This window comes from Cydia pomonella, chromosome 20, assembly GCF_033807575.1.
Source record: "Cydia pomonella isolate Wapato2018A chromosome 20, ilCydPomo1, whole genome shotgun sequence".
NCBI lineage: Eukaryota > Metazoa > Arthropoda > Insecta > Lepidoptera > Tortricidae > Cydia > Cydia pomonella.
The window spans coordinates 13044871-13067918 of record NC_084722.1 but is presented as its reverse complement, the minus strand read 5'-3'; the positions used below and the strand labels follow the sequence as shown (position 1 = coordinate 13067918).

At 39.3% G+C, this 23048-nt stretch overlaps 1 protein-coding gene and 2 non-coding genes across 7 annotated transcripts in view; 1 reads left to right on the top strand and 2 right to left on the bottom strand.

Moving 5' to 3' along the window:
- Positions 1-23048, bottom strand: part of LOC133529038 (armadillo repeat-containing protein 2) — a 45231-nt gene that overhangs the window by 2423 nt on the left and 19760 nt on the right. For 2 of the 5 annotated variants that reach the window (XM_061866629.1, XM_061866628.1), the window contains exons 3-20: positions 16782-16926; positions 16145-16256; positions 14838-14970; positions 14102-14200; positions 13294-13447; positions 12438-12645; positions 12151-12253; positions 11820-11992; positions 11341-11537; positions 10906-11074; positions 10512-10629; positions 9558-9607; positions 9317-9448; positions 8578-8722; positions 7798-7947; positions 7234-7467; positions 1483-1562; positions 219-367 (exon numbers count right to left, since the gene is read on the bottom strand). In XM_061866629.1, coding sequence (XP_061722613.1) covers positions 219-367; positions 1483-1562; positions 7234-7467; positions 7798-7947; positions 8578-8722; positions 9317-9448; positions 9558-9607; positions 10512-10629; positions 10906-11074; positions 11341-11537; positions 11820-11992; positions 12151-12253; positions 12438-12645; positions 13294-13447; positions 14102-14200; positions 14838-14970; positions 16145-16256; positions 16782-16926 — 2551 coding nt within the window. Of the gene's footprint in view, positions 1-218; positions 368-1482; positions 1563-7233; positions 7468-7797; positions 7948-8577; positions 8723-9316; positions 9449-9557; positions 9608-10511; positions 10630-10905; positions 11075-11340; positions 11538-11819; positions 11993-12150; positions 12254-12437; positions 12646-13293; positions 13448-14101; positions 14201-14837; positions 14971-16144; positions 16257-16781; positions 16927-17603; positions 18073-23048 lie in introns of those variants that run through there. The other 3 variants (XM_061866630.1, XM_061866632.1, XM_061866631.1) reach the window with 3 other exon arrangements.
- Positions 3510-3581, bottom strand: Trnaw-cca (transfer RNA tryptophan (anticodon CCA)). The gene has a single exon. It is a non-coding gene; the product is annotated as a tRNA-Trp (tRNA).
- Positions 5833-5904, top strand: Trnaw-cca (transfer RNA tryptophan (anticodon CCA)). Its single transcript has one exon. It is a non-coding gene; the product is annotated as a tRNA-Trp (tRNA).

Genomic DNA, 23048 nt, shown 5'->3' with positions numbered 1-23048 from the left:
GCTGTGTACTAAAACTGAATCAATATACAATCCTACGATCGTCCCCCGAAAGCGCTTGGTAGGTACCCGCCTCGGAGCAGCCCTCGAGACCTGTGTGCTTTGACGAACATCGACCGCTCAAACACAAACCGTTTTTTTACAGTAGTTGTTGTCGAGGTTCATTTTCGACGTGTCGAACCTGCGTATATTGTCTAAGATAATTAATTAACTATACAAACCCGAGATCTTCCCCCGAAAGCGCATGGTCGCTGTCCTCTTCCGAGCAGCCCTCGAGATGCAATTCGTGTTCGACGCTATGTGCTTTGACAAACATCGGCCGCTGGAACTCTTTGTTTGAATAGTTGTTGTTGTCGAGGTCGAACTTCACCTGTAATTACAATCGTATTTTATTTGGGCAGGAAGGTTGAATGGGAAATAATAAATTATGTTTTATTTAACAAAAGCCTTGTTTATTTAGATAATATCTGCATCATAGCAAAGAGATACATTGATTGAGTAAAATGTGTAAAATCTAAAACAATTTTGTGCTTCGAATTTGATAGGTAAATGAGATGGCGCCGTACAGCTCCATACATTTTGCGATAACTCTGATTGTCAAAACGTTTGACAATTCAGTGGCCGCAAAAGATATGACGCAGTACAGCGCCATCTGTTTTAGATGTCAAACTAAGGGACACTTTACTCAATACTCAATGTTTTATTGCAAATTCACAAAGTGGTTGTACAGGTGGTAAACTTATAAGCTAGGTCTTGTGAATGAGTGAGTGTGAACCCTGTTGGGCACTGCAATATTATTACTTTTCTTTCTTAGACTCCACCTCTCTGTAACTATCTCTCTTTCAATGTTCAATGTTCTCTTTTATCATAGCCTAGGTATTTAAATATTTGGAAAGAACTCAGGGAGAGTAGAGAGACTATGTTTAGACTGTGTATATTACTGCGTTATCATAATTATATAAATTACCGTTATATCAATAAAACTTGTAATAAAAGAAGACTGACAGCCCCCATACAATAACAGCCGCGTGAATTGACAATGTGTAAGTAAAAGTTATTTGTAGTTATTTGCGCATGTAAACTGCCGCCCTACGGCTATTATTAATTTCAAAACGTAAAGTTAGACTTGACTTACAATTAAAGTTACTAAAGTAGATTTAAAGCAAAAGTAAAGCATTTTAGCGTTTACAAATGTTTAGTAATCTTAACCTCCCTTAACACGGAAAATATGACTTGTCTTCAAATGAATCATCAAAGCTTTATTAATTTGAACAAATTTGGGGTTTTTAAAAACCTTGGTGCAGCCTGGAAAAGGGTTATTTGTTGTGCATATGACAGCGACCAGTAAAGTCGAATTATACGTTTAACGCTCAAGATTCCATTTTTTGCGTATTTTTTTGTGGGGAAATGGTTGGCCAGATTATAAAGGTGTGTTTTATGTATTTCTAGTTGGTCAGTAATAATGTATAATTAGTGGATACTAACGTGGTGTTTTATTTCCGGATCGCTGGCGCGCCGCTCGCCCGCCGCGGGCGCCTCGCACGCAGCGAACACAGATTCGTCGTCTGAAATCAAATTCGTAAGCAATCACCGAGGTTTTAGGAGCGGGAATGTTTTAAACTTGCTGAAAAATAAGTAAAAGCTGTAAAAACAAACTATTTTAACATTTCTAAACACATTTGGAGCTTACTACCTATTTTTAATTCATTAGTTTGGTAACTATTTTACAATAAAGAAAGTTATAAATACACGAAATTATTTCCACGTGTACAACCACATCCAAAACCCCGGGACGGACGGGGAATGTTTACGTATACGTAAATAATATTGTGGCGTTTTCAGTAGAGAATGCTCCCGGTATAATAATGGCTGATTTTGGACGGTGAAAATCGGGAATTCCCGGTTCTTGTACCGTTTTTGTAATAAAATAAAAACCGGCCAAGAGCATGTCGGGCCACGCTCAGTGTAGGGTTCCGTAGTTACTCTTCCGTCACAATAAGCTAAACTGGAGCTTAAAGTATAGTAAATTGTTAACCAAGGGATGAAACGGTACCTTTCACCCGAGTAAAACAAATAGGCAAATTTGCATAATCAGTACCTAATTAAAGTAAGTCTTTTTACTATGAAGGGAAAATTTTTTGCGATAACTCAAAAACAGCTAAACTGATCATGTCCGCTATAGTTTTCATTTAATGTCTTTCTTAAGCTCTACTTCCACGATTTTTTTCATATTTTTTGGACCTATGGTTCAAAAGTTAGAGGGGGGGGACACATTTTCTTTTTCTTTCGGAGCGATTATCTCCGAATATATTCACTTTATCAAAAAATGTTTCTTGAAAACCCCTATTAGTTTTGAAAGACCTTTCCAACGATAACCCACACTCTAGGGTTGAAGCGAAAAATAAAATTCACCCCCACTTTACGTGTAGGGGAGGTACCCTAAAAAAAATTAAATTTTTAGATTTTATTGTACGACTTTTTCGGCTTTATTGATTTATATATCCATGCCAAATTTCAGCTTTCTAGCACTAACGACCACGGAGCAAAGCCTCGGGCAGACAGACAGACAGACAGACAGACGGACATGGCGAAACTATAAGGGTTCCTAGTTGACTACGGAACCCTAAAAACATAGCAAAAAGTACCTTCCTTGGGGTTCCCTCCTGTAATTTTTTGTACAATACAGTCTGCCGATTTTTGCGGGGGAGGGGCACATCAAATGTATGGCTATTTCTACGTAACGAACAAATAGCCATGTCAGATATAAACGTCAGTCCATACAATACATATGACCATTGGCCGAGCTTTTCGACAGAGGTGTAAGCTCTTAAAGGCGTCTCCAGTTGTTAAATCCTCCAAGTTTAGGTCCCTTCTCAGGAACGTAAACTTCGCGTTGTTGTTTATTTTATTAGCATTTTCAGTAAAGGCGTAGACGCCAAATTCAATTTTTTAATTTTTTTTTTATATGGATTGATACACTGTATAAGTACAGCCAGATAGTGACAATCAAAGTGGCCAAATAGCCGCCACTGGGTGTTTTCTAAAATAAATATTGAAAACCTGATTCTTACAAATCTGGACATTCTTGGGCTCATTCTACTCAATCAACATCGCCATCCTACCATTAAAAAAAGATAACTCAAAATGTCCTTTCCATTACGTCACGTTTTAATGAGACAAATTTTTATATGTGCGTGACGTAGTGGAAACTATAATTTCCATAACATTTTTGGGATATTTTTTGTGTCAGGATTGAATATGCTACTTAGTGATTCTGAGTTGTAAGAATCCAAAAACATCAGGATCTGTGAGTAGTGTGAGTATCAGGTCTTCAATATTTTTTTTGGAAAATGCTCCACTATGTATTTGACGTTGACCTTATCAAACAAATTCCTTTCTCCATAAATCGGTTAAAAATATGAGCCGATTTTATACACAGTATGATGGTACTAAAAACGCTTTCACGCATTGCACATTCAAAATATCACAAAAAGAAAAAAAAAGTTACGACATGACCCCGACGTGATTTGAACACGCAACCTTCTGATCTGGAGTCAGACGCGCTACCGTTGCGCCACGGAGTCGGATAGCATGGAACGCGAAATTACTGATCGCTTCATGTAGCTATTAATAGTATGGTGAATCGCAATAATAATTTTAGTGTGGTTTACAGATAATAATTTAACTACATAATGGCATTACACAATAAGATAGCAAGTAATTAGATTAATTAGCCAAATGAATACGCAATCAACAAGTTATTAAAGATAATTTAATGCATATCCATTATCTTCTTCATGATTACATTTTATTAGAATTTTTTCCAGTACTTACAATGCGTAGTTTATACAAATATTTATTTAAATTGTATTAATTTTATTTATGAAAGGAGGCCTGTGCCCAGCAGTGGGACGTATATAGGCTGAATTATTATTATTATAATTTTATTTATTAAAATATTGCACATAAAATTAAATAGACAAACGGCGCATTCTCTACCAGTCAGCCATATATGTAAAGTTATTTATATATAGAATTACATTTTTAATATTATTATATTGTTTGGTTGAATATCGAAAAAGGGGCAATGTGACGGTCGCGCTCGAATTGGCAAAAATTTGAACTTCCGTAGGGTATTTTTTTACACTATTGAATGTAAATGTATAGCCAATACTATAATAATTATATTTGACGACCGGTCTGGGTAATGACCCTGCCTATGAAGCCAATGGTCCTGGGTTCGAACCCCGGTAAGTGCATTTATTTGTGTGATGAGGACAAATTTTTTTTCCGGAGTTATGGGTGTTTTCTATGTATTTAAGTATTTATATATTGTATACATATATCATTGTACAAGTCTTCTTAAGATTAGTTACTGTGGGACTTAGTCAATCTGTGTAAAAATGTCCTATAAGTAATATTTATTTATTTACTTATTATTATATTCGAGTATTCGTACAGGCTCCAATAATTGACCCTTAAAAGACCTTAAAAAGCTACCGATTTGACCTCCATGTGTACCTTGTACAGCTGATATCAGATATATCGGACTGGTCAAGGTGTTCACAAATATCTGAACAAGCGCTTTAACGCCTTGATAATAGAATACGTGTCCAGATATTTGTGAGCGCCTTGGCCGCTCCGATATATCTGATGGCGACTGTACCCATGTACGTCTAAATTTAAGTTTCGGAAAAATCAACAAACAAGCATAGCCCGATGATAAGTGGTTACCGTAGAATATGGACGTCTGTAACGCCAGATGCGACTTGAGCATTGATCATCCTTTAGAAATCTGTAGGTTCATACATTCCGGTTTTCCCTTGCGCTATGACATGAATCACTTGAAAAAGCAGGTATTCAGGGTTCTCAAAGTTTAGCAACGCATACGTGCCTTTTTTTTATACTACGTCGGTGGCAAACAAGCATACGGCCCGCCTGATGGTAAGCAGTCTCCGTAGCCTATGTACGCCTGCAATTCCAGAGGAGTTACATGCGCGTTGCCGACCCTAAGCCCGCCCCCCCTCGTTGAGCTCTGGCAACCTTACTCACGGGCAGGAACACAACACTATAAGTTGGGGTTAGTGTTATTTGGCTGCTGTTTTCTGTAAGGTGGAGGTACTTCCCCAGTTGGGCTCTGCTCTAGATCTGGAATGACATCCGCTGTGCTGTGCCCTACCACACAAAGCGAGATGCCCATACCTCTCTTATGGACGTAGTTTAAGGACGTACCCGGCTCCTCTGATGTTGCTCATCAGGTGGCTTATCTGTTCGTTTGCTGCCTATTACATTAAAAAACCTTATTAACTGACGTGCCCGCAAAATGCCCCCTCGAATGCGGTGTATGTTTATCATGAAATAGTTCTTTATAGTATCTATAGAAGAGATTGACAGTTTAACGAAAAATCGTGCCTCGATATTTGTCAGCCGATGAAAATGTCGCTGTACTGTTGCATTCATTGTTTAAGCTGATGTATATCCAGGAAGTGGCTCGTAAGTATTTAAGTTATAAGATTTTAAACAAAATTATGATACGCGATTTTAACAAATATACGCGGTTACGCTAAGAAAAAAGTGTGTAAACCCGAATTAAAGCAGAATGCATTGTTATTTATTGTATTTATAACAATTTAATATTACTTACTTAGTGTGCTTCCGGGACTAAAGTCAAAGCCAAAGTAAAAAAAAATATCGGAAGGCAGTCTCCACTTTATGACTTTGTTCTACCAAGTTTGGGTATTTATACTCTGCCTATTCCGATCACTACCGATGAAACAGCCTGCCCCGATGACGTTAGCAGTGAGGGTAGTGCGCATTCCGTGCGCGTTTCGTAAAGACTCCGTGGCGCAACGGTAGCGCGTCTGACTCCAGATCAGAAGGTTGCGTGTTCAAATCACGTCGGGGTCATAAATGTTCTTGTTTTTTTTTCTATTTTCACGAATATTCCTATCAAAAGCGACAGGATCATTAGTGTTACGTTACACACTTTTTACGTTACGTTACAATTTAAGACGTATTAAAAAAAATCTTCTTATTAGATCTTGTTCAACATTTTACCACTTTGGACACACATTTTACCACTTTGGAAGTGTCTCTCGCGCAAACTATTCAGTTTAGAAAAAAATGATTTTAGGAACCTAAATATCATTTTTGAAAACCTATCCATAGATACCCCACACGTATATGTTTGATGAAATTTTTTTTTTTTAATTTTATGACGTATTAAAAAAAACTACTCACTAGATCTCGTTCAAACCAATTTTCGGTGGAAGTTTGCATAGTAATGTATATCATATATTTTTTTTAGATTTTTCATTCTGTTATTTTAGAAGTTACAGGGGGGGGACACACTTTTTTTCACTTTGGAAGGTTCTCTCGCGCAAACTATTCAGTTTAGAAAAAAATGATATTAAAAACCTTAATATCATTTTTGAAGACCTATCCATAGATACCCCACACGTATGGATATGATGAAAAAAAATTTTTTTTTTAATTTCAAGACGTATTAAAAAAAACTACTTACCTAGATCTCGTTTAAACCAATTTTCGCGCATGTGGCAATGTATATCATATATTTTTTTTAGATTTTTCATTCTGTTATTTTAGAAGTTACGGGGGGGGGGGGACACACATTTTACCACTTTGGAAGTGTCTCTCGCGCAAACTATTCATTTTAGAAAAAAATGATATTAGAAACCTCAATATCATTTTTGAAGACCTATCCATAGATACCCCACACGTATGGGTTTGTTGAAAAAAGATTTTTTGAGTTTCAGTTCTAAGTATGGGGAACCCCCAAAATTTATTGTTTTTTTTTCTATTTTTGTGTGAAAATCTTAATGCGGTTCATAGAATACATCCACTTACTAAGTTTGAACAGTACAGCTCTTATAGTTTCGGAAAAAAGTGGCTGTGACAGAATCGGACAGACAGACGGACATGACGAATCTATAAGGGTTCCGTTTTTTGCCATTTGGCTACGGAACCCTAAAAAGCCCAACGAGTCAGTAGGTAATATCATCGGTATTCACTTTTAGTGAACGCCGCAAGTGCCGTTGCAGCCTGCTTGGTACTAGCGGACGCGAGCGGGCCATGAGCGCACGCTATTCACAGCGCGCGTGCTAGCAACTCCGCAGCGGGCGCATTGCTCGCAGCAACTACAATTAGTGGCTTGGTCCGCTACCCGCTTCATAGTATGCAGTACAGACGTGTGATTATTGAGGCAAAAATACTAACCAATAAACGCCGCAAGTGCCGCTGCAGCCTGTTTAGTACTAGCGGGCGCGAGCGGGCAATGAGCGTGTGCGTTCCACAGCGCGCGCGCCAGCAACGCCGCCGCGGGCGCGTCGCGCGCTGCCGCGGCGGCGTTGAGCGCTCGCGCTGCGGCCTGCCCCGCCGCGCGCGCCTCGCAGCCCGCGCCGCAGACATTCACGAGGACGCCGGCGGCGGCGCAGCGGACGCTGGCTTCCTCTGTAAACATAAACTGTTAAAAAGACGAGAAACGAGAAAACATCCAAGTGCGAAATACACCTATGTGGTGAAGCGTAACTATAAACACCAGGCGCGGTAAATCATGTTTGCATGATCATCTACAGATCTCTGATTCGTCTATTTGCCTCTGTGTCACTTGAATATGCAAAAACCCCCAGTTGCAGTGCATTCAGGAAGGCGGGCAGCGAGTCCAGAACGGCCTAGAACACAAAGAGCTGCGCTGCGAGATGCGAGCACGACAGATTCTGAGCGCCCACACTGCCTCGCATGCCACTATTAGAGACAAGAGGCAAAATACACCCGAGTTACCGTGATGCAGAAAGGCGGGCAGCGCGTCCAGCACGCCCTCGAGCACGATGAGTTGCGCCGCGCGCTGCGAGCGCGACAGGTTGCCGAGCGCGCGCACCGCCTCGCACGCCGCGTTCGCGCCACCGCCGCCGCCCAGCCATCTACACGTTGCTGTTGGAAATAAAGGTAGAAAAATTTCTTTCCATAAAGCACAATATTTGAAACAGCACAGGGTGCGTAGCCAACATGCCAATCGTTATGATATTTTATTCGAATTCACTATGTCTTTCAACAACATTACTTATGTTCTTTATTGTTTGTCTGTTTCTAGATTAGGTACATATGTACAGTCAGCGTCAAATACCTTGTAGCAACCAAAGTAGCCAAATAGGTACACCATATATTTAGTAGGGTGTACTGAACTATTTGGCCACTTTGACTGCTACAAAGTATTTAATGCTGACTGTACTAGTCTTGGGGGCCAATTCAAATTTTCATTTTGTGACATCAAAATGATATCTAAATGATGTCGCAATGTAAGTTGGAATTGGCCTCCTTATCAAGTATCCATATCCATATCTCTTATAATATTCATTTGGCGAGCCAAACCAAGCTCTCATGGCACATACTTGTATACTAAAATAGAGAAGAGCTCTATTATTTTAAATGCATCTACTTCGCTGTCTCATCTTTATAGTTATCTAATAATTCTGAATTATTCTTGGATATAGCGCTTAATAAATCAATGCGGTCGTCACGCCCTCATTCCTCAAGCATATCTACAAAGATTATAAATGGTACCTTTGCAGATGTCGTCCAGAGGTTCAGCCAGAGGATCGGGGGGCGCAGGTGGCTCGCGGTAAAACGTGACGTTGTTGAGCGTAGCCAGCGCTGCCGTGGCTAATTCTTCTCGACGGTCCATCGTACCTTCCTCTGATTGATTGTCCTGAAACACAATAATGCTCGCTACTGGTTGATTACGAATGAGGTTTTCGTGACCGCGCAAAGTAGAGGAGAAAAGTGGGAATGTAGTCCCAGGGTTTTGAAAAAGTTGAGGATGCAACCAGGATAAACGATAAGATGGGAGAAAACGTATGCCAGATATCGGAATTTTGGGGGCAACATTTAAAGACAGGTAGGGAGTTCCTATATCGATAAACTCAACTATCTATCGATTCTTCTCTCATATACCTACTAGAGATCACTCCAAGTTCTGTTTGTATAAATATAATTTTATTGAAAGTATGAACATCCAGTCGATATTAGGGATGATGGTGAATTGTCAACGCAGATCCAATTTTCCATTTTAATTTTGTTTTGCGACAAACCGGGGTTAGCACGCCCCGTAAGGACAGGTTGGCTACCAATCTACCACCAGGAAATCGTTAGCTTACCGGTTCATGGGGTTTTACCGCAAGTTCGAGGCAGCCACGAAACGTACGCAAAGGCCGCTCTGCGTGCGTGGCGCAAATGCCACGCTCGCACGCTCCGTGAAGTACAGATTAGCTACCACTGTGTCATCAATACATCATCAACTTACCATCGGTTCATGGGGTTTCTCCGCAAGTTCAAGGCAGCCAAGCAACGCACGCACGGTCCGCTCTGCATGCGCGGCGCACAATCCACGTCCCGCGCGCTCAGTAAGGCACAAGTTGGCTACCACTCGAACTGTCTGTGAACATTGTCATTATCAGCCTTCTGTTTCCAATGATTACTTCTACTTCAAAAAGAAACTGCCACCGTAAAAGTTAAAAGTTGCAAAATACACGTTGTTACCATACCTTGATGAGTACGTCTTCGTTAGAGCCATCAGAACCACCCATGTCTGTGCCTGCAATAACACCAATGAACCTCATTATTGTGCAGAATCTACCGCTGCTTCTACGTCATGTACCTATTCTATTTATCTGCTTATAAGCTATTGCTAAGAGTTTATTACTAAACTTAGGCATTCCCCATCGATTCCTACAAAGGGTGGTCCTGGGCAGATTAGATCCGCCGGCTTCCAGCTACCCTTACGAGGCCGTCCAACCACCTTTTTAAAGGTCATCATGCATAGACCTTTGCCTGTGGTCACCACTTCAATGCCCCAAACGCAGTCCTTTCTTAGTACTATGTGGCCCACCCATTACAAACATTTCAATATTCAGACCCTATAATTTTATTGGTTCTCTACATTTTAATTGAAACGAGGAATACGCTAATAGTTAACTTTTTTTACTAGGAGTTGTATTTAATTTATAATAAAAAAAATAATGTTTGACGCATCATTTTTGCTATTTTTGCAGTAGGTAAGGGACGAAACAGTATTTCGTATACTTTGGAAGAGTATATGCATCATCGATCCATACGGCTTTGTCCATTTTAAAAACGATTAGTAGATATAGTAACTTAATTATGTAAATAAATTTCTCTTTGTTTTGAAAATCAATCAATACGTCGTATTTAATTGAAAATGTCAAATCCAATATTAGGTATGACAAGTAATTTTTTTCGTGATGAATGGCAATGGTATTTCACCTATTGTGCCATGGAATTGGTAAAATCATATCTTTTTTTATTCTTTTGTATTTTTTAATAAGCCATATTATATTTATATTAATATATTGCAGTGTTCAGGAAGCAAAATACTTTCAAACCGTATGTAAAATTTCAGGTTTTATAAAAATGAAATGTTGTCAATTGCCACTTCAAGACTGTCTGTTTCTGCTAAACATTTATTTGTATTGTCTCACCTACTAAATGCATATCGGGATCGCTCTCCGAGTCTCTAACTTCGTGGTCGTTGTTCCTTTTCGTATACGACTCCAGGATTGTCAGTAAAACGTCCACTCCGCCCTCTTCGTTATAAATCTACAACAATAATGTGCATTGTGTTTGCATAAACTTGAAGAATTAATTAAGAATATCATAAAAGAGGGTGTTGATGCGAAGAAGAAATCAAGGAATTAAGTAAATATCGTACCTATCGGGCTGCCAAGAAAAATAATACATACGTAGGAACATAAAATTCGCTTCACCGACAAGAGACATGTTACTTAAATAATAATTATATCATGATGATGACATCAAATAGGCTCGATAAATTAATACATAGAATCTCGCCTAGTCCAAATAACTCCCACTCACATTCAGCCTGGCCTGGTCAGTAGCGGCGGCCATATTGCCGAGCACGTACGCCAGGCGCACCGCGAGCGGCGCCCGCGCCGCGCACGCCGCCAGCGCGCGGAGCAGTGCGCCCGCGCTTGATGGAGCCCCGCATAGCCAGAGGCAGCACGACTCGTTGGCTGAAAGGACACTGGAAAACACGACATGCTTAGTATTATGCAGGGGTTCCTTAGTTTATCCAGGATTCTGATGTGATGACAATGGCCGACTACGTATGAACTAAAAAAATGTTTACCAAATCGGTCCTCGAAACCCTATGCTTTTTTTTAAGTCAGTTAAAAAGATCAAGGTCATTTTGCACTAGTTTAGCAACCAGAGCTGCGAATTCAATTTGAAATATATGATTCGACTCGAACGTCTAACTTGTCAATGTAAGAAGCTTAATGTTTTAATCACCTAAGACACCGCGCAACGTTAGTGAGCACAGCGCGGTCGGTATGATGCGCAAGCGCGGCGAGCAGCTCACCGAGCGCGCCGCTCGACACGAATGCTCGCGCCGCGCGCTCGCCACTCGCCAAGTTTCGTAGCGCGCCCGTCAGTTGGTAGAGCGCATGTGTGGACTGCTCTGACACGCCTCGGGGATTTTCGGCTTTCTGCAATAAATATGGTATATCTTTTTGGCCATTTGCCAACAAGAAATGGTACTAAGTAACTTTAATTGTATTGCTACAATACACTTTACACTCTTCAAAAATTATTAGAAAAATAAAATTCTTTAAACCGAAAAAAGAGAAGAGTAGAAAAGAGAAGTGGTAAGATAATTTACCGCATAGCAACGGAGTCTGCAATCTGAAGTCTAGTCTGTCTGTAAAAGACTGAGCTAGAAGCGAAAGAAAGAACACATTCCAGGTTGATAAAAACTGATTCTGACTTACAGCATTGTTCAATATTTTCAAATGCAACGCGGCCAGATGCAGTGCGCCGGCGCGGTGAGCGAGGGCGCACAGTCGCGGCTCCAGCGCAAGGAAACGTAACGCCCCTGCTCCGTAGACGCAACATTCGCCTTCCGATAGCGGGTCGGCGCGCCCGCAGCCTTCCACTAGCAGCTCTGTCAAAAAGTAATGATCTAAGAGCTGGTTGACCAACAACAGTTGACAGACTGATCAAAATCACTCAGCAGTGTACTATGAAACTTTTTTTATGGGTATATTTGGTTTAGCCATAGATATAACTTAGAATACATGTTAAGGTTGTATTCTACCTTACCTAACAAATTAGTATTTCTGAAGAAGTGGTCATTCTTGTCATTTCTTGCAATCTTAAAGACCAGTTTGCAAGCGGCCGCTAAATGGGCTCCCGTGACTCTCATCTGAAATATAAACATATGAAATCAAATAATACTGTACTGTTCACGTATGACTTCATTGGTATTAATTGTAGAGCATATTAAAACCTACTCAAAAGTTGTATTTTGAACTAATACACAATAGTCAGTCAGCTATCAACCGGCCTCTCATTTAAATAATCCGATCCCCAAATTGTTTTCTTCTTACCGTAAGCATAGCCCTCGCTATAGCGACCAGCACCCTCTCATCATCACTATCTATGTGAGTGTAGAACGAACGCAGCACCATATCTCTGAGACTGGTAGCCGGCATGGACTTCTCGAGGCAGTTCTGAAGCGCCTCCATCAGCAGCACTGTTCGTTCGACATCGCGACTGCGCTGGGAGAGAGCCTCGGCGAGCTCTAACACTGTCATACTGGAATAAAAAGGCTTGATAAGCAATGTAAAACAAACAAACGCTATTGAATTAACACTTTGTTCATCAGATATACTAGGAACCGAATTATCGATAACCGCTGATAAACTAGAGCCTATTCATCGGAAACATCATGTTGCCAGAGTGATGGCAGGTGGGCGGAATGGTGCCCGCTTTCAGAAGAAAGGAGTGTTTGGCGTCCGTTGATTCGGTGGGTGGAGGATATTCGGATGTTTGCGGGCCACTTCTGGATGATATTCGCTCAGGACCGGGCTAAGTGGCGTAGAGAGGCCTATGCTCAGCAGTGGGCGATAAAAGGCTGATATGATGATGATTCGTCGCACCAGCTTATAAAATTTTAAGATCGTCAACAAATAAAAGGCGGTTGGAGACAGGTTTGGAAAACGAGCTCCAGCTAATAATGTCTACCTCCACAACAATTATTGGGACTCGCGCGGTGTCAATAATTGTCATGTTAGAATGTCACATGTGGCAAAAGGCTGAGACAGCACCAGGAATGATGGCTTACTTCCGATTTCAGTCTCGAAGTCGACTGAAATATGAACACGATATTTTTTAAGTGTATAAGTAATTATAATGAAATAATATTCATAAGTTCAAGCAAATTTGACGATTAAGTATATGTACTTCTCCAGGTTTAAAGATGTTGAAGTATTTGGGAGTTGAACTGCAAGATGTTTGACGGGTATGCTCCCCAGCGGGTATCCACCTCCGACGTCGTACGACTGTGACTTTGTCGTCGCAAATTGCTTGCGACGTGTCCCGGGATCTGGACTCAGAGCTACGAACAATAAGAATTAAAATTATAGGATCTTGAGTCCCAGGAACCCTTACCCCTAAATTCCTAAATTTAATTTCAATTTGTATTAAATAAGACAAAGTTCCAAATACAAAAACAAAATTAAAACTTCTGGAAGCTGAACAAAGCTAGGTAAAATTTTGACAATTTTGCAATTCTTTTACTATTAAAAGTAGCCAAATGATGTATTTCTTCTCGTTGACGTTAATGGTTGAATTAAGACTTCGTGTACCAAACTGTAATGGCATAGTTGTCACTGTGAGCTGATGAGCTCCCGACTCAACTATAATGATTTTTTACGAAACGCTTCAAACAACTTTAATAAATTCAACTAATCACGTGTCGCCAAAGATAGAACAAAAGATATCAACGCGCTATTATTTATTTAATCAGAAGTGCGTTGATGTCTTTTGTACAAAAATTTTATGTACCGACATACCTAATTGTTTAATTAATTAGATTTTATAGTCGCAAAGTATTATTTCTGTTAACTTGTACAAAAATATTGTATACAATAGTGATACAATCAAGGTTCTCAATCTCGTACAAACTTAGACCACTCAACAACCTTCATGGCCTAAACACGGTACTCGAAAAGCTCTCCACGATTGTATAAAATACTATAAATAAACTTACATTTACTGTTGAGTTCCGTATTAAAGTCGTCACCACTTTCACTTCCCAGAGGACGTGTTACCGATATGACATTGGCCAAGTCTACTTCGTTTTTCGATCCTGAAACATTTCATTTTCTAGGTTTTTTAGAACTGAAGTGAACTTAAATTTTATAAGGTCTTCATTCAAATACCAAAGCAAAATATAATAAGAAGCGGCACACGAAAAACTCAAGAAAAAATAAAGAAAAACTGTCAGTCCCAGTCTTACAACAACACAATACAATACAACTATATAAATAAATATTATAGGACATCATTACACAAATTGACCAAGTCCCACAGTAAGCTCAATAAGGCTTGTGTTGAGGGTACTGAGACAACGATATATATAATATATAAATATTTATAAATACTATAAAAACTACTACTAATACTATAAATACTTAATATTTATATGTTATAATTAAAATACACAAAGGAACTTAATGCTTAATTAAAAGTAATGGTTGGGCGCCAAGAGGATTTTTAACTGTGGTGGTTTGGAATTCCTGTTAATCCGAAGGTACGCCGCTAGCGTGATATGTTCGTATCATCAACGATGACACGCAGATTTATCAAATCTAACCTTCAATAACATGACATTACGAATAGAGAAACGCGTCTTCGTGAATAACACGATCTATACTTGTAAGAAGAAAAGCTTGTGGTTGTATTTAAAACCTAACCATGAAGCTTTTACAAGTTAGTGGACTCACCATCAGGCGTGGTTTGCCCTGTGGTGTTCCTGCGATGCAGAGGCTTGCTTTTCCCGCTGAGGTGTGGAAGCTTCGGAAACGCGCTCCAACCTTCGCCAGCTCTTTCTACAGTCTGATGAGCCATCTGACGGACCTGAACATAGAAGCACGGCATTTACAGCGGTACAGATATGGTGCATTCGACTTACGTATCTAGTAAAAATTTCTAGAATTCAAAAGGTCTAGAGGACAAACCAAGTTAAGTGTTAAATAGGTTTTTTGATAACCACCGCGGGGATTAGGCTATATAAACTGTTTAGTCTAAATTCTACCTGTAAAAGGGCCTTTAGGGGCAACACGCCGTACGCACGCCACGGTTTTTAAGTCCCGCAAACCTTAACATAAGCGGTATACCTCGGCTGGGATAGGATTGACAACCTTATGTTACTAAGCTACCACGCTTCGTTCGCAAGTTCATCACACTTGACTGGCAATCCTATTTCCCTTCTTTTGTACCTTCAACTAGTATCACATCTTCACTACTTAGACGGTTGGCAGTTCTCAACTGTGCGTTTCTCCAGAAACATCCTGCCTTCCACAGCTAAACTGTGGAATAAACTGTCGCCAGGGATATTTCCGGACCGATACGATCTTCAATCCTTCAGGAAAAACGCGTTCTCCCATCTTAAATGCCGCCGGCAATGCACTTACAACCCCTCTGGTGTTGCGGGTGTCCATGGCTGATGATAATCGCTTGCCATCAGGTTTGTCATCTGCTCGTTTGCCTCCTAATTATAAAAAATAAAATAAAAAATCGGTGGTGACGTACAGGAGGTTCAGGAAGAACTTGTGCACAATCCTGTTTCGTCACCTTCCTAACTCGTCAATTTCTTATCTCCATACTCCTATATCCACAGTCCTAACCTAACTCGTCACCATTCGTATATCTGCTATAGTAAAATGCTAAGGGGATATAGGAATGGTGATAAGTTAACACTGTGGTCGATATAGAAATGTGAACTCGTAATAAGAATGTCGACGATAGAGGACAGTGGGCCATATGACAATGTCGAGGACAACGTAAAAAGGTGACGAAATAAAACTGTGGACTAAATCGGCCTGAGCCGTGCCGAGGACCTCATCAAGCCGTACAATTAACTTACGACCTTCCTCCTGATGTTCTGCATTTAGAAATGCAGAACGCGGTTGACCTCTTAAACCTCTTCCTCAAGGCTAGCGACGCGAGAATCCTCGCCTCTCTCACGCAGGCTCGGGCATTTGTGGCTGCAGGTAACAGAGTAAAGGGAGAGTAAGTACTATTAACTTACGGCCTTCTTCCTGATGTTCTGCATTTCGGGATGCAGAGCGTTGTTGATCTCCTCCTCGAGGCCGGCGACGCGAGCATCCTCGCTGCTTTCACACAGGCTCAGGTATTTGAGACTGCAAGTAACAGAATAAAAAACGGCAGTAAGTAATATTAATACTATTATTGTCTATGATCATACTCGAAAGGTTCATCTAGATCTGTTGAATGCAATGCTGTACCCGATTAAAAAAAAAGTGTACCATTAACTTTTTTGGAAAATAAACAACTCTTGGGTTATTTCGACTCAGAATCACGAGGACTATTGAAAGAAAAATAAAAAAGTGTCCCTATTTTGCATACAAATTTTGGGTGTTGATTTTGTGACGGTCCATACAAAGTCAATATTTTCGGGCACTTTTTTTCTTTTTAAATCGCTAGTCGTCGGGCTTCCGAGCAGAAATAACCTAAAAGTTGCTTTTCGAAAAAAGGTAAATGTACACTTTTTTCTGAAAATTTCCGCCAACAATTTGTGAATTAATTAAATTACTTAATAGTAGGTAATATATCAAATTACTACATAACGCACAATTACAGTTTTAAACGACTGCTGCTTGACGCTCCGTTCACTGTATGGAACACAAGTAGGAGTTATTACTTACTCGAACGCACTAGGCGGGCGTGGATCTCTCCGTGCCCGTTCTCCAAACAATACGCGCTGTGGTTCTCTCGGTGTGAACGGGCGGCGAGTACGCAGCGGGCGGAGCTCGCCGCCGCTGCCCGCGCTGCTCGACGCTCCGTTCATGTCTGTAGACGCAATGAGAAACTTAGTTACAATAAAACTGCGTGTACGAAAAACTTAAATGATTTGTTTCGTGTCTTTCGTTGGACATTATCTTTAAAGTAGCTATTAAGTAACTGCCTAAGCAAAGTAAATACCTAAATTAATTTTTGCCAGCCAGGTTAATGGCAGGGGTGGCAATGGGATTCACGTTAAATACTACTTCTTCTTCCTCGCGCTGTCCCGGAATTTCGCCACGGCTCATGGGAGCCTGGGGTCCGCTTGAAAACTAATCCCCAGAATTGGCGTAGGCACTAGTTTTTACGAAAGCGAGTGCCATCTGACCTTCCAACCCACAGGGTAAACTAGGCCTTATTAGGATTAGTCCGGTTTCTTACGATGTTTTCCTTCACCGAAAAGCGACTTGAATATATTACCTAATGATATTTCGATTTCACTGCTAAAACTAAAAACGAGAATATCCAAAATTGTCATATTTTCCTCACGCTTAGGCAGTATTTCTTCAGTCTGGATACTGAAATTAAAGTTTATGAACTTAATCAATAACCAGACATTTGAAATACGTAAGTAGGCATACCTACATATTGTTTTAAGACATGAATAAACGTCAAACGCAGCAACAAGCAGCATAAACTGCTGCAATATTTGGAACCTTAAATCATTTAACTAGCTAACCACATACCTAAAAACGTTATCGAACTCACGAACTTACGATCGGCCAAGTATAACGAGTTCTATAACCTCTCTGAATAATTAAAACTTATAATAAATCGTGGCCATTCACGGCGGGCAGTGGCATGTACTGTACTGCCTCACCCTGGCAACGGAGAAACAAGGCCGTCGGAGTGTAGGTAGGTTTTACCGCAAGAATAACCGTGTATATAGTGTGAACTATGAGTGCATTCAACCTTCAATACATAATGGCGACCTATACGGATGTTGCCTGTATTTAAATTATTAAATTATTTCACACCATGCACGAAATAAAACACTAGAAAATTGTTAGAAAAACGTAGACAGCAGTAAATTTTTGACACAATTTTTATTTAATAATTCGGATGATCTAAAAAAGTAGGTGACTTGACCGTGACGTTATTCTGTTGTGTGTTGACGTAATACCGTTATTCTGGTTTCATATAAAAATAAATTCCATCGTGGCTAATCGTTTTGATAATTCGAAAAAAGTAACTGATTTGACTAGCAGGGAAGTCCTTATACATATAAGGATGATTTGTTACACTTATATGTATAATAGGTTATATAGTTCAGGAGAAAAACAACTTTGAAAAATGTGTCCATAAAATGACGTTTTTGACATTATCTCGGTGACGGTTCAAGATAGGGGGCTGAAAGTTAAGGTGTTTCTATATTATAAGATAGCCAACAAATGACATTATAAAAATCCAATATTCGTCACAGGGGCCACTTCTCCTTCCTTAGCCTGCTAGACCCTTTAATAAAAATTCTATTTTTGTAACACGATTAATTGTACAATGTACCTACTGTCATATGTCATGAATAATTATGTTGATAGATTATTGATCTCACAAAACCAACTCTTGTAACTAGTCAGCCCTCTATACGTTCCTATTTAACTTAAGTGGTTCGCGTGTTGACCGCGGGGTCAAACACCGCTCCGCGACGGGCAGAAATGCTCCAATCTACCAACTTCAAAAGAAAATTGATAATAAAAAAGTTCGCCTTTGTACTAATGATGTGTGTTTTTCATGTTTTATACAGGGTGTCCAGTAATGAATGGACAACCTTCTAACCACGAATAGGGCACCTTAGGCTGGTCCAGAAAATCGACTTTGAGGTTTAGTAAAAGTCCTCTGGGTTTCGAGATTTTCACGCTTTTCATAATTTCAGGATTTTGCTTCCTCATTTCACTCTAATGACCGTGGAAGCCACAAATAAAAAGATTTTTACGATCTTTTGTTTGAAAAATATTCTCAAATAGTGCTACTAACTGACTAACATAACAGTGTCTTGGCAGTCCCGACGATTTTTTTGTAATTAGGCCTTCATTAAAAAAAATCATTTTAGACTTACATTTTCTACAAGTTTGATCGCCTGTGGTGAAAAAAATTTGTATGGACATTAAAGCGGCCAACTCCCTAAAAATTAGCTTACTTAATGGTGATTCAGAAAAGGTACAACAAGTGATATTTACTACTTACGGAAAAAATATTTTACCTTTAATAATCATTAAGAGCGTATTATTAAATATATTTATTGAAAAGTAAACACAAATAGATGGAAAAACAATTAAAAACTTAAATTAAAAACTTATAAATAAAAAATTTGTCCCAGATCGATTCTAGTATGAACTGCAAAAATTATTTGTTCCAAGATTAACTTTGTCGCAATTGCTTTCTAAGCTTATATTTAGAATAATGACAGTGTATTAGTTTTATTTTTATTAATCCGCTAAAAGAAGCCACCGATGTGCTACCGTACCTAGGTGCCTAATGATCGGAGTGGTAAACAAAGGGCAAAATGCCATTGTTCTAATGATAAGGTTTTGCTTACCAAATTGACAATAAAGATTTAATTTTGGAACATCATTAAAAAATGACAGCTATACCTATCTACTACCTTAACGACATTGCACTCCACCTGGTCGGCTCTTTATCATTTTTCACCATGCCTGTCACGTTCTAACAAGTATGTAAGTGCGAAAGTGACGGGCATAGTGACAAGTGATATAAATGGGACCATGATGCCACCACTGATAAGGCTTCCCCACCCTTTATGAACTTTCTTTATTAGGTACGAAAGGGTTGTATTTAGTATGTTATCTACTTCACTGGAGATAATACCTACTACCTTCCTGTTACCCTGACCTTGTGTGTGCTGTATTTGTTTGCTGTAACCTGGTTTGTTCTGGACATTCGAATTAACAACGACTTAGCGTTATCCTGGACTGTGTAAATTCTTAGGCGAGATGTCAAACCAGTATCAACCCCGCGAGTACGCCAATATGCATTTTGTTTAGTAGTGTTCAGTGGAACTATTTTGTAATACAGCGTCTAACAGACACCTCAGGTGACCGGAGGGCTGGCAGCTATCTCGGCCAGAGGATAAGCCTGGCCATCCAAAAAGGCAACGCTGCCAGTCTTCTGGGTACCATAATGCATGAAGGTGACCTGGGGAGCATTTTTTATTTATAAGTTTATTTTAAGTTCTATTATATTTTAGTTTTAATTTTAATATCTTAGTATATAATTTATTATTATTATGTTTTTTTTTTAAGTTGTACCTAAAATTAATTTTATGTTAAATGAAGCTTTTTATATCAAACACAGGACAGTCAAATCATTAAAGACAATTTATTCAGTAATATACAAATTGTACCTGCTATTATAAAATAACTATATACGCAATAAAAATCATTAATTCATTCATCGAATAGGTCAGAAGGTAGGAGTAGTAATCATCGGTAGGTACATTGCAGGTAGCAATCACGATACACAATTAGAATGTCGCAGTTTTATTGCTGGCTTGATAAAGTCACTTAAGCACGAAGCGTTACGAAACTATCCATATTTATGAGCCTCTATTCTGCTCCGTGGAAGAAGTCAAATTAACTCGTAAAAGCAAAACCGCGACCCTGAACGTTTTCGGTGATTCTTTATAGCCCTTGAAGCCGCCATCTACGTCATAACTCATAAGTCGAGTCTGACATTTAGTCTACATATGTCTCATAGTCACGAGCAAATAAAAAGCAAAATTAAAAAGCGCTTTGGTTTGCGTTCCTTTTCTTTTCAATCTGTTTTTATTATAATTTGGTTTGCTCGCAACCATAAATTTTCACTAGATGTGGAATCGTTTTTTTGGGGTTAGAAACCCTTATAGTTTCGCCATGACAGTCTGTCTGTCTGTCTGTAGAAAGCTGCAATTTAGCATGGAAACATAAATCATGCATGGCAACAGAACGGTAAAATAATACCTACAATTTTTTTTTGTACCTCTTATCTATTACCGAATATTATGGGGTATCGGATAGGTCTTTCAAAACGAATAAGGGTCTCCAACGACATTTTTTTGATAAAATGTATATTTTTGGAAATAATCGCTCCGAAAGAAAAATATGTATCGGCCCCTATAAAATATTAAAAAAATCGTAATATAAAAGCTTAATAAATAATTGTCAATGAAAACTATAGCGGATATGATCAGTCCGTCCGTTTTTGAGTTATTGTAAAAAGCAAGGTAATTTATGCTTGTTGCTTAATAGCCCGTTTAGCCTATTCTGACAGTATGGTAACTATAACTACGAAACTCTAAGCATAGCCCGACATGCTGATACCGATTTTTTTATACTATTCGTAGCCTGTTGCAGCCTTAAATAATTAATCTACCTGTTTAAAACTCTACCAAACTCTATTTAAAAGTTTCGTTGCACATTTAGCTAGATTATTATCATCGTCCTAAGATTTAAGCCAACAATTTGCAATAGATTAAATCATGGCTTAAACTTCGGCTTCTATGGTTAGGGCGACATTCAACTTTGCATAGAAATGATGGCAGTAGTTTTCTCATAACCTAACCATTAAAAGTGTGACCTCCGATTCCTAACATTCGCCACTGATTTAGAGATCAAGTAACGATAGGAATGAAATCACATTGGAGACAAAATAGTTTGAGTGTATAGTTGGCAGCCGATTCTGTTCCTCACAATTTGATAAGGTATAAACTGAAAAAGATGCCATATACTAAGAAAGGCAAAGGAACCAAGCCATCCAGTTGCACATTAGAATACACAAAATACAGATACAAACCACAAATCAATATATGTAACCTTTTCGCCGCCACGTCAATGAAGTAATAAAGTGTCATCAACGCAACGTCAAAAATTGCACGTACGCACGTACATATATTGTCAGTAATCGCCTCCCTGCTGTACTAAAGTACAAAATAAATAAATAATTCAGATGATAGTTTAGATGCTGTTCTAAATTAAAAAAAACTTACAGCCGGTTGCTCGCGGTGGAAAGACAGTCAGCTATCCACATGAATATGTAAAAAATACGCGCCTTACCACTTTATGTTCGCAAAGTATGCGTAATGTGTAAATTGCATAATCCGTTTATTTGGTTTATTTGAAACGCCTGATGGTGATGGAATGCTACATGCAAAGTTTCATGATTTTGTTATTACTACCATAAAAAGGGAAAGCAATTATTTTTTACATGTTCATGCGACCAGCTGACTTTCTTACCGCCGCGATGCAACCGGCTGACGATTTTTGAAATTAACAATAGCATCTGAACTAGGTATCATCTGACAAAGTATCAAACGGGAGGCCATGACTAGTTTATTTTTACGTGTTCCTATGGCTGCCATTCCTCAACCCACCAACGTCCACGAGGGTTCATCATACCTAGTCGTTAACCACTATACGAGTTTTCGCCCGGGAGACAATTGGTCATGGAAATCTGTTCCTGGCTCGCTGTCTAGTATAGAAACTTGACCAAAACTACGTCTTGATATGAAGTCGTGGCGTGTGGGGCACGAAATGTACTGACTTTATATCAAGTCAATGGCGGCGAAGAGGATAATACTCTTGAGCGTGCGCAGCTGCAGGGATCAACGTGAGCCGCTAACGCTGATTCACAAAATACAATCAGAATTCATCTCGCTCGCACTTATTGGTGGTACTCGTATCAAAATAAGACAAACCATATCAATTTGTTGACAGAGTCGGCCATCTAGTATCGCGTGACTGGATATAATTTTATTCACCTCCACAATGTCGTGCGGAGCGAAAAGAAATGAAAAAGGGTTCGCTAAGAAACGCATTATAACTAAGGCGATAATCGTAATGGAAGGTCTCATATTGTAACTTATCATTAAAGACTGTTTTGCTAATACTTAATAACATTTCTAAAAAAATACGAAACTATTAGGTTTAAAACGCACCATTATAAATGTGCACAAATTATATATACATAATGTTTTATTTGATCGAACTCATCGATTCCTTTTTTTGTTAAAAAAACAATTCAATACCAATAATATCCGCGATTCTAGGCACTCACGGCCGTCCGCTCAGTGCTCAGCGGAGAAGGACCCAAGGGCCTACCGCGAATCACGTTCAACGTGTTGCCTCCCTGTCCCTCTT